Consider the following 16,909-nt stretch of genomic DNA (forward strand, 5'->3'; position numbering starts at 1 on the left):
TAGACAATGTCCTAGATATTGATGTAGGAATTAAAATAACAAATCCTCAAATTGTATAAATGAATGTATCTTAAATCTTCTTATTAGATGATTTTTAAGATGATCAAAATGAAATAGAATTAATCCTTAAATATAACTTTAAATATGTTAAATGACAAATGCCAAGTTTTGAAATAGCACTTCTTTACTTTTGAAATTGAAATATAAAAGCTTATTGACCATTTTTATTATTATAAATAATACAATCAATCTAAATTACTTGTACAAATTATGAATCTCATCTTAATTAAAAAAAAAATTAAAATAAAACAATAAAACAGATCCAAAGAAAAAAAGTACAAATAGAATTCATATTATATGTCTTGTTTCGACATAAACCAAATAGTTTATAGAGATATCATTACATAGAAAAATAGCCAAAACAAAATGATTCCCCAAAGAATTGAAAAAATGCAGAGCATGGAATTTTCACCATTACAAGAGTTATATGTTGGGTTTAACTGTTGACATATATTCAGTCTAATCCGATGCCAGTTTTCCGGCAGCGAAGTTAGAGAAGATGTTGGCGTGATGCTTATGAACTTGGCAGCATCTCCTTGATTTCTTTGAGACGAGCAACAACTTCTTTCATGATTGGTCTCGAGTCCGTTTCTATTGCAAGGCATTCAAAGGCCAATTCGGCAACTGCAGCAACCGTGACCTTCACCTCCTGATTTCTTTCAAACTTCAAACCTGGATCGACCAATTCATCCAAAACACCTCTTCTGATCTTATCCTTGGCCATATTAGCAAGGCTGATTTCATTTCTATTTCGCTTATTATCCACCGCTACTTTGGCAGAGATGATCTCCATCAAAACAACTCCCAAGCTGTAGACATCAGACTTGTCAGTGAGCTGAAAGCATTGATGGTACTCTGGGTCAACATACCCGGGCGTACCGTGCGGAGCAAGTGTAGCGTGTAAGAAATTCACGGGCACCAATCTGGAAAACCCAAAATCTGAAACTTTTGCTCTGAAATTTTCGTCGAGAAAAATGTGACTGGACTTAACATGTCCGTGAAATATGGGCGGATTGATGTTGTGGAGATACGCCAAGGCCTCAGCAGTTTCTATGGCAATATTTAAACGAGCTAACCAAGGCAAACCTGTGGGGGTTCTTTGGCTATCATGAATGTGATCAGACAAGGTCCCATTTGGCACGAATTCGTAAACAAGCAGTGTTATTGGACTCTGCGGGGGCGTACAGCCATAGAGACGAACAAGGTTTGGATGGCACAGAGATGACAATATTTGTACTTCGTTCATAAATTGTTCACCTGTTCCGGAGCTTTTCTGATGAAGCCTCCTCACTGCTACAGCTCGTCCGTCCGCAAGTTTACCCAGGTATACCGCGCCAAACCCTCCAACTCCAAGTTCGTTCTTCTCGTCGAAGAAATTTGTCGCCTGCTGAAGTTCTTGATAGGGAAATATGGACAAACTGCCAATCTTTTGAGCTGCTTCCATCTCGCTTCGCTGGCGGGTATGAGGCTGTTTTCTTCTCCTCATATACAAAATACAAAGCACCGCTACTGCTGCCATCAGCGCCACGCCTCCAACGGAGCCGCCTGTATTAGAATGGTAGAAATAATGTCATAAATGAAATTTTCTTTTTGCAATTGTGATACCCAAACATTTTTAGCTTTGCTACAGTATAAATCATGGTAACTGAAGAGGAAGGGATGATTACCTAGCGCAATAGCAGTCTTATTAGCAGTATTAGAACCACCTGGATGGTCTGAATTATAAATAATGGCAGAGATAACTTTGTTAGTACTATGGTTGGGAATATTGAAAAATAATTATTTCCATAGACATAAAAGTTTGACGCTTTTTATTTATCTGCCAATTAAATAGAGGAGGAGTTACGACTTTTACCAGGGCTCCCCAATTCGCATCTCAATTGCGTCGGATTACTGCTGTCATAAATGCAAAGCGCTTTCTTTGACTCGCAATGCTCACAACCTTTGCTGAAATTCCATTTTATTTTGAACCCATTCTTTATATCTTCATCTGACGGTCGATTAGTTGTGTCAATTTTTTTTACAGGTAGAAGCACCAATGATTTACAAAATGCAGGCAATTTCGAGTCTGAACTGGAAGAATAGTACCAACTCTTGTTACACTCTAAAGAATGCGCTATAGTGGACAAATACTCCCCGTTCTCTTCTGCGCACTCTCCCCATAGACTTAAATTCGTGTATTCATCGTAAATGTGAAACTGAGGGCTAGACCAGAATTCCGTTGTATGGTTACTGTTCGACGGGTTGCATGAATTTCCCCACATATTTATCTCAACTATTGTCATCGGATTGATAGGAAAATCTTTCCGGTGTTCAACAGGTTCCAGCAGATAGTATTGGTAGCCATTGATGTTAATTAATGGCATATTCACTTTATGATCACAGTCAAGCTGAAGAGCAGGGTCACCACAGCCGCTGTTCTGTGCTCCGAAGGGATATTCGAATAAATGACTCCCGCATTCGAAGGATTGTGGACAAGCTGAAGATGAAGGAGCGAGGCATGACATGAATATTGTGAAGATAAAAAAGAGGAAGCGCAGTGGGTATACAGGGGGTATATTGAAAGGCTGAGAATCGCAAATATGAAGAGGTAGTCCTTCCATTTTCATCATAGTTTATAACAGTGAGAAGAAAACAACGAGAAATGAAGCAAAGAGGGGACCATGATTAGCAATTAAATAGCAGAGAAAGATATGCGAGAGAAGGCCGAGAAACAATCAACCAAGATACCGGATTCTATACGCCAATTTGACTGGACTTCGTTACGAGTAGGGGTGAATACTACGCAGTTGAACTAGTCAATTAACATTTCAGTCGTGCATTTGCTAGATTCCACGCGTTCCCTTCGACGCATGACCAAATAAACGTTTGAATTCCGTGTTTCTTTTAGTTTGAAAGTTAACGTAATTTCACGAAGAGTCGAAGGTTGAAGATCTTATGTTGGGGGGATATTTTTCTGAAAATCATTCCACTAATAAGGAAATTGCAGCGAAATGCTGGAAGCAAGATTTTATTAAAAAATAATTTTCTTTCTCAGCGTGAAATGAATATTCAATTAAAATGAGACTAAACTTCCATGGGAAAAGGGGATTGAACGTAGGTATTAATTAATTATTCTAATTAAATGCATTATACATGTTTTCATTTAAATTACGATAATGTAATAGAGGATATTGTATATTTTATTTTTGTAAATTGATTTTTATATAAATTTATTGAATTATTCATTATGTAATGATTAGTATATGGGTGGTGTATTTTATATAGAAAGTTTGCATATTTTATAAATCTAATTTAATATCATTTATACATATTTTTATTGATCAATTTTGATTCTTATTTTATCTATTTGTCTATTTAGTTTGATTTCGTAACACAAATTTAATCTAGTTTGATTACTTGACATAAGATTGACCCGTCTACTATTCTTTAGGTGTCAATTTGAAGCACAAAACATTTAATCTACATTCTAGAGTATTATATTTAATGACAACGCCATATTTACTTTTAGACATCTACAAAATATTAATTTAATTGACATAAACATTCAAAGAGCTTGTTCGTTCCTCCAACTATTTACCCAAATCCCTCTAAAGATTTGCCAACTTCTTATGCCTACTTAAGGGTTCTATGGAAGTGGCCAATGAACAAGAATCAATAAAAAAATTGAATTCCTCCACACTTTAGGTTTTGCAATACCTAAGAGGGTGATCCCATACAATACCTAAAACATACTTCACTTTGACAAAATAAGGTATTTTTATAATAGAAAGCTCTAACTTCTTTAGATCTAGAATATACAATTTACTCAACAATTGTGGCTCAATTTGTAGATTCACTCATTATTGTTCTTGAGAGCATACAAACCTATCTAAAACAAAAGAAAATACTAAAAGTAAATTGAATTTTTTAATTTTAAGCATAATTTTATTCTGATTCAAAGCTAATACATCTGAATCGTGTTTATCTAGGGTTATAAAGTCAACATTTGAGAGTATACAACATATATACAACAAATGAATGTTTAGTATAGAGTTCCTAGTATTATCACCTTGTAATAATACCCTCAATATATGGTTACCTATAGCTCTACATTGAGATCTATGACATTCCACCTAAGCCCTTATATTTTACTTAAAGCAAATTTAAGCTTTTTCTTGAAAAGATGCAGAAAGTAAAACATACACCATGCAAATACCCAAAGATGAAATCAATAATTTTTTTTATTAATTTGAAAATATTTGAGTATAATGAGAATGGAGACAACTTAGCTAAATGCTTTGAAATTTGATATTCATTCTGATAAATTATTTGCTATATAATACATCATATAATAGTCAAAACATTTTCTGTTATAACACCTGAGACAAAGACCTATACAATACTATACTTGATTTCTTAAACTCAGACATAAAACCCCTTCAAAATGGCCTAGAATTCCCTTTTATAACAATAAGGGAGCAACAAGATTAAGGCCATGTACAAGTGCCATATTTGTAAGTAATTGCTTGAAAGACATAATATTCAACAAAAATATTTTAAAATGGATGAAAGAAAAAAATGATATTCTCCTTCATTATAGATGGTAATTGGGGCATTATTGCTCTTGATGCTCTTGTTGTGATAACACATCATTCCAAAATGGATTTGATTTTCTCTGTAAAGTTGTAGTTCATTAATCTTATGTGTTGGTGATGTGGCATTTGAAGTCTCTTCTACTGATAGATTGAAATGTAGATCAAATCCCTATATTAACTCCATTCCAAAAATCAAAAGAGTGGTAGCTTTGGAGAAGACCATTTGAAATGCAAATCAAATTTTGCATTTACTTCTTCAGATTCCAATCTTAAAAAAATTCTCTTGAGATAAAAATTTCACCAAAAAGAAATGCTGACCGTTGAAAGAAATCATACAGGAAAATTGCAATATTTCTCCCACCATTGGATATATAGGATCTCATGTGGCCACTAGTATGCAAATATTTATTGAAGGTTGATCAAGTGCTACTACCACTTACTGTCTAGTGTTGCTTTGGATTCAATAATGAATTTGTCACATCCATGCTCCGATGCAATTATTCTATCTATTGTGGTATTAAATTTTTTTGAGATCAATCTTATCTCCTGAATCAACAAATGAAAGAGTAACTACTAGCAATAAATATAAAATAGGACTTCAATCCTAAAATCCGTTATCTATTTATTAGTATCAAGAATATCTTGAATAGTCCAGTACTACAAACTTCAAATGAATTCTAATTTTTCCTCAACCTTTTGTTTTGTTTTCCGCCAGTTTCCAAATTCATCCACTATTAGAGAAGTCAGTAAAAACCATGATAGATGGCAAACACGTCCTCTTCTTATGTCTCTTGAGGTGTACTGTCTCAACCTCATTCATCTGCCACATGTATTCTAAAAATGGTATCCTTCTTGGTACAATTTTTTGTAGAATATGTGGGAGAACAAGGCACCTATACAACTTGAAGATAGTATGGTCTATGTGTAGGTACCAATCACCCCAGTTGTGATTGATATTTAGGTATGGGTTCCTCTCATTTGGCCTCAACATTGTCGTAATCTTTGGAGGGAGTTTGTTTATATCTACTCCTAGGAGGACCATAATCATTATAAGAGTTATGAAATGTAACAAAATCAACATTCTTGCAATGCTCGTTCCATATGTAGGTCCAACATTGGACATGCATTCTATCATTGTTATTACCAATCATTATTACCTTAAGGGTCTTGTCCCATCCATTTCTATCTTCATATAACAAGAAATGACATAATAGGGAATAAAATCTGAACTTAATAGCCTTATCCTTATTTTGGATTGCCAATAATCCTTCATGTATTTATCTTATAGAAAGGTTGCAGAAACAAACTCCACATTAACTATGGAAATGTGAATATCAATGCCCATGAACATGAGTTCAATTAGCATTTTATCCTTGTGATCTTCTCCTAGGGCTTCACAGAAAGCATAGTAGGTTTTAAAAAAATAGTCTTCAAATGAAGTCTGATTTAGAGGGAGAGGGACAACATTGTTGTTATAAATTTTAAGCCTATGCCTAGGAACAACTGCACATCCGAGTGTACACTTTTGTGTGTGATATTCCTCCTTCAATTTACCAAAATCCATAGCCTTGTTGGCTGCCCTATTTAACATTAATGTTTCTGCAATATTCAGCTTAGGGATGGTGGCCAACTCTTTACACCCTCTATTTCTGTACATCCTCACATTAAGGTTATATGATTGTGCAAGTGCCCTAAGGAAATACACTTCCACAAAAACATCTGGGACAATTAGACTTTCCCAAATCATATTTCCATATACTAGATATAGTTTCTGGCTTTACCGTCTTTCTGTGCTGATGTATAAACAAATCCCAACTAGTGCAAGGGATGTTTGCATCCTAAAATTATTCACAACTATCCTCAAACTTGGCCCAAGGTGATGATCTCATGGATTATCCCGGGAGGAGATCAATTAGGTCTTGTTGGAGTGGACACTTTGAAGAAGAGGAGGTAGCTTGGCTTGTTTGACTTATTTTGTGACCTTAAGGTTTACCAAAACTTGAATTCTACATTTTCCTTGTAAAATTTAGACACCACAATAGCGTAATTCTCAGCTCAAGCAGAGTTATAAAAATAAGAGATTGTAAATTAGATTGAGAACTGAAATATTTTACTTGTACACGCAACCAGGAACCCTATCTTGTTGCAGATAAATCACCTTTTTTGTTCTAAGAATGGTTCGGCTCTTCGATATGGCATGAATGAAGGACCAACCATCTAGAATTAGCATTGAATAGCAAAATTCGCCAGATGAATTAGATATTTCTACCATTACTCCTCACTCACATGAGCCTACGGCTCAGTGAATACATGTTTTAGTAAATTCAAATGCTAGTCATTGATCTTGATTATCTGACAGACAAGAATTGCTTGACATTCACTAATTTTTTTTTGAAATTATCAAGTGAATATACATAAGCCATGTCAGATTTTACTTTCTACATAGACAGTAATGTTATCAGACTGGAGCCATCCTGCAATCCCGTGGGCTTGCTTTGGTCCCACCATCATTCCTCCATAAAGGCTGAAGGAATTGTCAATCTTGCAGTCCCTTAATCTGAATCATTGATTTTCCTTTACTAAAGTCCTAAGCTATACTGCCACGTGGTAACATTCCACAATCCCCTAAGGGAAGCTCCGAATCGACAACATTCACTTGGGCACTTTGCAACTCATCTTCATTGTCAGAGAAGACCTTTTGATGATAGCATTCTTTCGTTTGTCTTTGGTCATCAACATCAATCTTTGTGTAGTCCTCAACAGAAGATGAATACTCACCTTCTATTGAATATGGCCCAGTAGATATCATATTGATAGTAAAATCCTCTATATGATGAGTTTCAATACATTTCTCACATGGTATACCAGCCTGTTCAAATGACTGAACCACTACGTACTGTGTAGGTGAATGAGGCAATTGGCATACCACACACCATGGATTATCATCAACCAAATGATCTCTTAATCTTTTTCAATGGATCAAGGGTTTATTTGCTAGAAGAACTCCAGTTATTATGGACATGTCTTCTATCATTCCATGTAGTATTATAAGGTTGATCATGCAATCTCATGGGCCTTTCTGATCTCTAATAATTAGGCGTAGGGACAAGCCTTTCTCATTTTTTTGCAACTTTGTAACTTAGATCCTTTAGGGAACTCATAACCTTGTCAAGTTTATCAACTTCTTTAGCTGGTCTTGTTTGATGTCCCTTTGGATTTTGAAAGATTATCACATCATCTCTCTTCCCAATTTTACCAGATGCCTTTCTATTGTTCTCAGTATACAACGCAGCTTTAAAAGCATCCCCAAGACTCCGAGGCTCTCTATTTCTTAACACAACCATTTTAAGGTCATATGCATTACAATACAATACCAAACACACATGCTCATTACGTCTCATGTAAAGAGGGATCTTATTATTTACTTTCATTCATGAACCTTGTATTTAAATCTACTACTGATTCATTATGCTCCTCCTTAATGCTGGTGAACTCATCTACATAGGGTCAGAATTATCCCCATAGAGCTCGCTGAATAATTTTAATTACACAAAATTAATATGTAACCATACATTAACACTTTAAACCACAAAACTAACACTAAATAGTTACAGAATTACTAAAACGAAATCAGAGATGCACGCTAATCTGAAGCTATGCCGGGCAGTTTTCCTGCAGTGAAATTAATGATGATGTTGGTGATTCACTTATGAAGTTGGAAGTTTCTGTGCTTTCCTGCAACATCTCCTTAATTTCTGTGAGACGGGCAACCACTTCTTCCATGGTTGGTCTGAAATCCCTTTCTATTGCAAGGCACGCGAAGCCCAATTCGGCAACTGCAGCCACAGTGACCTTCACCTCGTGATTTCTTCCAATCTTCAAATCTGGATCCACTAATTCATCCAACACACCTCTTCTGATTTTGTCCGTGGCCATGTTAGCAAGGCTGATTTCATTTCTATTTCGCATAGTATCCACGGCCACTTTGGCAGAGATAATCTCCATCAAAACAACTCCTAAGCTGTACACATCAGACTTCTCAGTGAGCTGAAAGCATTGATGGTACTCTGGGTCAACATACCCAAGCGTACCTTGCGGAGCCGTTGTGATATGTGAGACATTCAGAGGCATCAATCTGGAAAGCCCAAAGTCTGCAACTTTTGCTCTGAAATGTTCGTCGAGAAGAATGTTGCTGGATTTAACATCTCTGTGCAATATGGGTGGATTGATGTTGTGGAGATACGCTAGGGCCTGAGCAGTTTCTATGGCAATGTTTAATCGAGTTGCCCAAGGCAAGCCTATGAGGGTTCTTCGGCTCCCATGAAGGTGATCAGACAAGGTCCCATTTGGCACAAACTCGTAAACAAGCAGTAGCATTGGACTCTGCGGGCTCGTACAGCCATAGAGACGAACAAGGTTTGGATGAGACAGGGATGACAATATTTGTACCTCGTTGAGAAATTGCTCAACTGTCCTGCAGCTATCCTGATAAAGCCTCTTCACAGCTACAGCTCGTCCGTCGTTAAGTTTACCCAGGTATACCACGCCAAACCCTCCATCTCCAAGTAAGTTCTCCTCGTCAAAGAAATTTGTCGCCTGGTGAAGTTCTTGATAGGGGAATATGGACAAACTTCCTATCTTATACGTTGGGTAGCCTGCTTCCATGCCACTTCTCTGATATATACTGTAATAACCACGAAGCTCGCGGGTATGAGCTCGCCTCTTTCTCTTCACATACAAAATACAAAGCAATGCTAATGCTGCCATCAGCGCGACTCCTCCCACGGAGCATCCTGTATTAAGAACATTCTAATTAGATATAACACTATTTAACAGTTAAGTAATTAAAAGTATTTCAACATTCTCTTATTTAAATTTTATTAATCAAAATTTATCATTAATACTAAACTTGGCAATATTTTAGAATAGTGCTATCAAAATTATGGAGATAATGTAAAAGACGGAACAAACTGAGCCATTTCCCACACATATTTAGATTTGTTGAAAAATTGTGAACATTAAAGAGGAAGGGACGCTTACCGAGAGCAAGAGCAGTCTTATTAGCATTGTCAGACCCACCTGCACGGTCTCAATTATAAATAAGGGCATAGAGTTTTAAGAATTATAGTTAAAAAATTGTTTCTTTAGAAATTAAAATCTTCCGCTTTTACTTCATCTATCAAGTACGTAGAGGAGTTACGACTCTTACCAGGCCTCCACGATTTGCAACTCAGTTGTGTCGAATTAGTCGTGTTGTAAATGCAAAGCTCTTTGTTTGACTCGCAATGCTCACAACCTTTGGTGAGACTGAATTTTATTTTGAACCCATAATTCATACTTGGAAGGAACGGTCGATTAGTTCCACGGAGTTTTTGAACAGGTAGATGCACTAGTGATTTACAGTATGTACCCAGATAGAAGTCTGAATAGTACCAACTTTTATTACATTCTAAAGCATACGCTTCAGTGGGCAGGTCTCTGATGTCTTCACTGCATTCTCCCCATAGACTTATATTCATGTATTCATCAGAAATGCTAAACTGAGGGCTGGACCAGAATTCCATTGTATGATTACTGGTCGACGGGTCGCATTCATCTCCCCACATATTTCTATCAACTATTGTTATGTGCCTTCTTGGAAACTCTCTCCAGTAGCCAAAAGAATTCATCAGATAGTATTGGTAGCCACTGATGCTAATTGAAGTCATATTCACTTTATGATCACATTCAAGCTGAAGAGCAGGGTCACCACAGCCGCTGCTCTTTGCTCCTAAGGGATATTCCAATGTTTGATTCCCACATTGGAAGACTTGTGGACAAGCTGAGGATGAAGGAGCGAGGCATGACATTAATATTGCGAAGACAAGAGAAAGGCATACAGCGGGTAGATTGAAATGCTGAGAATGGTATAGCTGAAGGGGCAGTCCTCTCATTTTCATCAATACTTACAACAGTGAGAAGAAATGAGTTAAATCAGGGGAATATGAATGGCAGTTTAATAGCTAAGGAGGACGGTGGGAGAAGCCAAGACAATGATTCGGTGTGAGGAAAATACCCAAGCCAATACGCAAATTTGACTTTACTATTAAGACCGACATCAAACGTCGGGGTCAATACACCAATTTGGCTTAGCCTATATTTCGTTAAAGTCAAATTCAACACTTGAATCGCGCATAACGTCCACTTATTAAATTCCACGCGTTGTCTTTAAAGTTTACAGCCGCAAATTAAGACGGAAACATCTGAGTTCCGCGAAAGTTGCGCCGAGTTTGAGCGTACACTCGAAGGTCGCAGATCATTATAAATTATGTTTGGCAGATTTCATAGAAAATCACTCCACTAGGTAACAAGGGAAATTGCATGGAAGGCAAGTACATATGAAATGTGGGTTCACCTTTACTTTATATTGTTGGAGAACGTGACCTCTTTACGAATAACGATATAATATATGATATAATCACTATTAGTATTAACATATAGATGAAAATAGTATAGACAAAATATTATTATAGGTTTAAATATATAATCATAACATATGAAAGATAATGCAATTAAACATTTATATGACTATACAAAATGTCATCTTTAATAAAGATAACATCAAATGTGAAGGGAAATATACTAAGATTCTTAACGACATATTTTTCTATTGATTAAGCTATATTAAGTTTTAGAAGATACACATATCAAATTAAATTGTAAATTTTAAATGTATATTTCTTCTAGTAGAGAATGGATACATGTTTATTGTCAGTATTGAAATGTTAGTATATTTTCTATAGACTAAGTTGTACTAAGTTTGAGAAGATGCATACATCAAATTCAATTATAAGTTATACAAATATTAAACAATATTTTATAAAATTTAAATTATCATCAATAATGAGGTTAACATTTTATCTTATTAAGTTATTTCCTTGTAGATAATCAAAAGATAAATTAAAAACTAAATATATTCTATAAAATATTTAATCAAAAGTTTAATTACATTAAATGTCATATATGGTTGGGTCATTCTAAGATGTTATTATCCATTTATATTTACAACACAACTTTTGTTAAACATTTCTTTTATTATTAATTTACAAAAAATGTTATTTACTGAGCTGGATAATATTTTTTATTACAACAACAAACATAAAAACAAAAGGACAACACAACGACACCAAAGGGACAACCAAGAGCATAGGACAACAGAACTAAGAAATTATTAAGAAGCTCCACAGCCTCTTTCTCCAGTTGAACCATAGAGGCAACAATACTCTTGAGATCATCCAGTTCCTTAGTTTGCTGAGCCATCTTCCTCGTATTCGCTCGAGTTCTTTTACTAGGTCCAATAGCCACACCTTCAAGGGTCAAGTCCTTGTCCTCATAAATATCCATTGTATTCTTTTCTAGTTCGATTTGTTCCATTTTACTAATCAACACTCTGAAATTATCTATTGAAGCTTTCAAAATTTTGTGGCTTTGTTCTTCGATCTTCTTCAGGGTTTCCTCATGACTGTAGACCCTCTTTTCCAGCTCATTGAACCTAGCCTCCACAACCTTGATTTTGGAACCATAAGCCTCAGTAATAGCCTCTGCATTGTTGATGGCTTTTGCTAATTCCATCAGATTATTAGTCAAAGAACTGAGATTACCCATCCCAACAACTTCCAGAATGTCCATTTTCTTTGAAGAGGCCTCCTATTTAGAATTCAAACTTTCAATCTCTGAGTAGACCCATCTTATAACCCTATAAAACTACTTCACCCCATTCTTCATAGTGTGAAGCATAGTTATGGGAGAATCACTGCTATCCTTATTGAAGTTTGAAAAATCGACATTGTCCTCCAGGGTTTCCACATCAACAATTGTGACTCAATCTTTAGGAGGCAGAGTCTCCCCTTCTGCCACATTCTTTTCCTCTTTCTCCATACCACAAATCCTTCTATTAGGAGCCAAAGGAGGAGAAGGGGCCTTTGAGGTACCAACCTCCTTTGGGCTGATATCAGTGATAGCTGGACTGCGCTTAGTTTTCTTCTTAGGCGGTGGGGTGGTATTTTCACATTTAGTCTCCATACCATCATCATCCTCGTCATCTTCTTTAAACCAACTATCTCGTTTTTCCTATTTCCCTTAACCCCTTTGCCGAAAATCTTTCTGCTAGACCTAGAAGCCATATCTTTATCCTTCCCCTTTTCGGTTCCCTTAGTGGGGTATCCATGTCAAAATCACCTTCCAACTCCGTATCAAACCCCTCATCTTCATTGTCATCTGAGTTCTCCAACTCCTCTTCTAAGGTAGAAAACTCAGTGATAGAGTGTTGAACAGGGTGACCTTAACATGCTTATATAAAAACAACATTAACCCTTCATGCATGGGTGGATTTCTATCTAGGTTATCCCTAAAATCCTTTATACTAGTGTTCAAGGAATAATACAGGTAGAAAGGAACTAACACCATATCTTTGTGGCAAAAATGATTCAAGAGCACAAAATGGTAGCCATAAACACGAAAGTATCTACTATCAAAGGTGACATATTTCATCATAGCAAACAAAACCCATCTCCATACCTTTTTAATCACCTTTGGCGAGTAATAGGTCTTGCTGGATTTCACACATTTGGCTTTCTTAGAGTTTTCCTTCGACAATTGCTTAATAGCTACCTCTGTGAGCTTTCTATCCCTTTATAATTTTTTGCCCTCCATTGGCATCCCAGTAACTTCAACAATCATTCCTTCATCAATTTCTTCATTTCTTCCACCTATGGTGATTCTTATCTCCTTCAAATTCTTCTTGTATAACTTGGTAACAGTGGGGTTTTTGCCAAGAATTCGCTTCATATACCCCATCATTTTAGCAGCTTCTAGAATAGCCCATGCTTTCGGCTTCCTCTTCCATTTGTCATAGGTAAGAGGTTCAATCCTCTTCCTATTGCCTCCCATTGCAAATCCTCTTCCTATTGCCTCCCATTGCATCCAAAATAGAGTTTCTCACACCCTTCAATGTAGAACAAAACAAAAATAGGGGCATAAATATAGAGAATGGAAACCCTTGAAAAAGAAATGGACACTCAGAAAGCATGCAAGGTCTTGTCTGCATTAAACGCCAGCTCATCCTTCAAGTGCCAATCTTTATGATTTATTATAGCAACTTTCACTGATAAGTTCGTTGTTATCATCACTTATTGCTCCCTCTTTTCCATGCAATTTGTCATAAGTGAGGATGGCACAAACATCATTAGGAAGATCCAACTCACCTCTCCAGTAGATCATTTGATCAGCTCAAACAACCATGTTGGTAGCTCAATCAGCCATGGCATTGATCTCTCTATAACCATGTGAAATAACACACCGCTCAAAGGAGTTAATTATCTCCTTGGTTAATGATATAATATTTTTAATAGTCCATGATGGGGGGAAAGACCACTGAGCTGGATAATGTTATTGGATTGTACAAAATTGTATTTCCCTATCAAATGATGATGATGAAGCATTGAAAGAGTGTAATAATATAAATTGTTACTGAAGAATTTTTTCCCATGTAGATAAATAATTTCAAATAGACAAACAAGACCAATTTTATACACTTAAAAACTAGCTACATTTTTTTTTTTATTGGGTTGAATTTTTCAGCAATAAAGAAATTCCATAAAAAAGAGGGATGAGGCTCTTAGGGATGTTAATAAGTGCTTGTTTTTGATAAAGATAAACAGGTTTTACATGGACTCGAAACCAAAAGTTTTACAACAACTGACCATCAGCCAAACATACATGAACCAACATCAAAATAGGGGAGCAACCCCGAGCAGTCACAAGAACAAAGGAAACACATACAAGCAATGACAAAACAAAAAACAAAACTCTCAATTAAGAGAGAGCACCAGATCTTTGTTCTTCTAGATGGAAATCCTGTTGATTTCCTCCAAGTCCTCCATAATAAATTTGGAGGTACCCTTGTTGCTGCTTCTGCTTCTGGTTCTGGAATTGGGACCAGTGGTTTTGCTATCACCAGCAGCTATACCTTCCTCTCCAAGATCTTTCACTGGTTCGCTGTGGTAGGATCTATAATCAACAACCATGACATTAATCTTTTCAAGCCCCTCAATACTCTTGTTCATGGCTTCTTTACTTATGCCAACCAGGTTCTTGAGATTTTTCTTAATCTCTACCATAGACTGTTCAACTTTTTCAATCCTTTGTTCATGATTGCATTTCATCACCTCAATGTCCTGGGAGAGATTTTTGGTCATAATCATGAGTTTCTCAGGTTTAGTAGGCTCAGGGGAAGCAGTGAAGATATCAATAATCTCTTTAACCCCCACTTTGAGGGTATCAATTTCACACTCAACCCACTTCCAGTAGCTTTCCTGGCTTCTGGTAGCTTCCATAACCAGATTCATCAGGTTACCAGTCCTCTGAATCTCATTGTTCTCTTTGTTGGCCATGGTACCCTATTTTTCTTTCTGTACATTGGTAGGGATGTCCAATTTAATTCCCTGCTCCGTAATCTTTGGACTATGGTCCTTAACCGCTAGTTTTTTAATTTGTAGAGAGGGGCTCGACCTTAGAGATCAATTTGCTAGTGGTTTTGTACTTGCTAGCCGCCCATCTAGGAGGATTCTTGCTACCAAACATCCCAAGGGTTACCATCATCTCCCCTTCCTTTGTAGGTTTAAAGTTAGGGTCATCAAGAGGAACCCCACTTTCTTCCAAGTCCATTTTTGAGTTAGAGACCTCATGGATATTGATCTGATGGCCAATCTCAAAAGGAGGGGGCACAATTTCAAGGGATTTGGTGTATTCCATGATGAGCACAATGAGTCCCTCATGGAAAACAAGATTGTTAGGATTTTCCAAATATTTTTCTAGGCTATTTTCAAGAGAGTAGGCCAGATAGAAAGGAACACAAATACTTTTACCATGCCTAAAGTGATTTAAAATGGTGAAATGATAGGAAAAGATGCTGGCATATTTGCCATCGAGCGTAATATACCTCTGTCGTGCCTGTGAAGTGTGATACCTACCGCTGCAACACAAACACTCACTAGATCATTACAAGCATGGTTAGCAAATTTAAAACAAAGAAATATAAAACCATGACAAAGTGATCTATCACCTCCTAATAGATGCAAGTGTGGATTTGCTCTCAGATCTAGATAAGCAAATTCCAGTGACTTGACTACACCTAGATGGAGGATTTGAAATGATAATGATGCATTTAAGCTAGAAAAGAGAATGATTAAGCTACATGGTTCAATAATTATGCTAGAAAATAAGAAAATTAAGCTAGATCTAAGATGCAATTGCCTATAATAACAATGCTCAAATGATATGCTAAGAAGAATATGCCTATAGTAACAATGCCTAAGATGAAAATGAGATGTGATGATTTGTGTTGCAACATGAGGGATATTTATAGGATTTCCAAGGCCAGGGGTGAGGTGGCAGGAATCAACGGTCAAGATTGAATCTGAAGATATCAAGGGTGAAATTGTAGGTGGTTGGAGAAGAGGGTGGATAAAAGGGGACTTGCCATCTCTGTGGTGACAAGGGAGCCTTCCTCATGAGAGGGCAAATGTCTAAGAGGGGAGACATGTGGCCCAAGAATGCCATGTGTCTCAAGGGGAGAGTATCCACACCATAGGAGTTTAGGATAAGGAGGTTAGGATGTGCAAGCTAAGATGGGGTTAATTAAACCCAGGGTTAGATGGAATGGGTTAGGTTTAGGGGTGGTTAGGTTAGGTGGTTAGAAGTTAGGAGGCATGTAGTGAATTTGAATTTAAAAATTCAAATAATAGGAAAAGTCTAATTAATTTTCAAGAACTCATAAATTGATTTGTTTTAATTAATTAGGAGATTTAGAAGAAATGAATTTGATGGGGGAGAATTAATTAATTTGAATTAATTAATCAGAGGGGATTATTGAAATGAACCTATTAAATAAATCCTTAGATTTATTAATAAGTAGATGAGTGGGAGAATTTAATCAAATTTTTAATGAATTCAATTAAATTGGGAAGGAGGATCAATTAAATAATTGCTTATTCAATTAATTATCTTCAGACCATTTTTAGGTGTATACATTTTGCCCCTCTTTGAAGCGAGGTGTCATGATGCGTTTATTCAAAGAATAATTTAATTTTGATGATGATATTGGTTTGATAGGATGCCCCAAACATTGATTGATAAATTGCAGTACGATGATGCCCCCTCAGGAGATCAATTGAGATAATTGATTGGTTGGAGTGGTTTGGAAGATTGCTAAATTGATGTCTCAATTAAAAAAG

The 16,909-nt window shown here is 36.4% G+C and overlaps 2 protein-coding genes across 2 annotated transcripts; both read right to left on the reverse strand.

The window, feature by feature from the left end:
* Positions 1 to 430: 430 nt before the first annotated feature.
* On the reverse strand, positions 431 to 2,714 carry LOC131049861 (LEAF RUST 10 DISEASE-RESISTANCE LOCUS RECEPTOR-LIKE PROTEIN KINASE-like 1.2). The gene is made up of 3 exons (XM_057983944.2): positions 1,916 to 2,714; positions 1,728 to 1,775; positions 431 to 1,605 (listed from the first exon to the last, which is right to left on the reverse strand). The coding sequence occupies exons 1-3, from the start codon at positions 2,670 to 2,672 to the stop codon at positions 575 to 577; spliced, it is 1,836 nt and encodes a 611-aa protein (XP_057839927.2). The 5' UTR covers positions 2,673 to 2,714; the 3' UTR covers positions 431 to 574.
* Positions 2,715 to 8,241: 5,527 nt separating this feature from the next.
* LOC131049911 (LEAF RUST 10 DISEASE-RESISTANCE LOCUS RECEPTOR-LIKE PROTEIN KINASE-like 1.4) lies at positions 8,242 to 9,404 on the reverse strand. The gene has a single exon (XM_057983996.1). The coding sequence runs from the start codon at positions 9,402 to 9,404 to the stop codon at positions 8,292 to 8,294; it is 1,113 nt and encodes a 370-aa protein (XP_057839979.1). The 3' UTR covers positions 8,242 to 8,291.
* Between the last annotated feature and the right edge of the window lie 7,505 nt (positions 9,405 to 16,909).

Source organism: Cryptomeria japonica, chromosome 2 (assembly GCF_030272615.1).
Source record: "Cryptomeria japonica chromosome 2, Sugi_1.0, whole genome shotgun sequence".
Taxonomy (NCBI): Eukaryota; Viridiplantae; Streptophyta; class Pinopsida; order Cupressales; family Cupressaceae; genus Cryptomeria; species Cryptomeria japonica.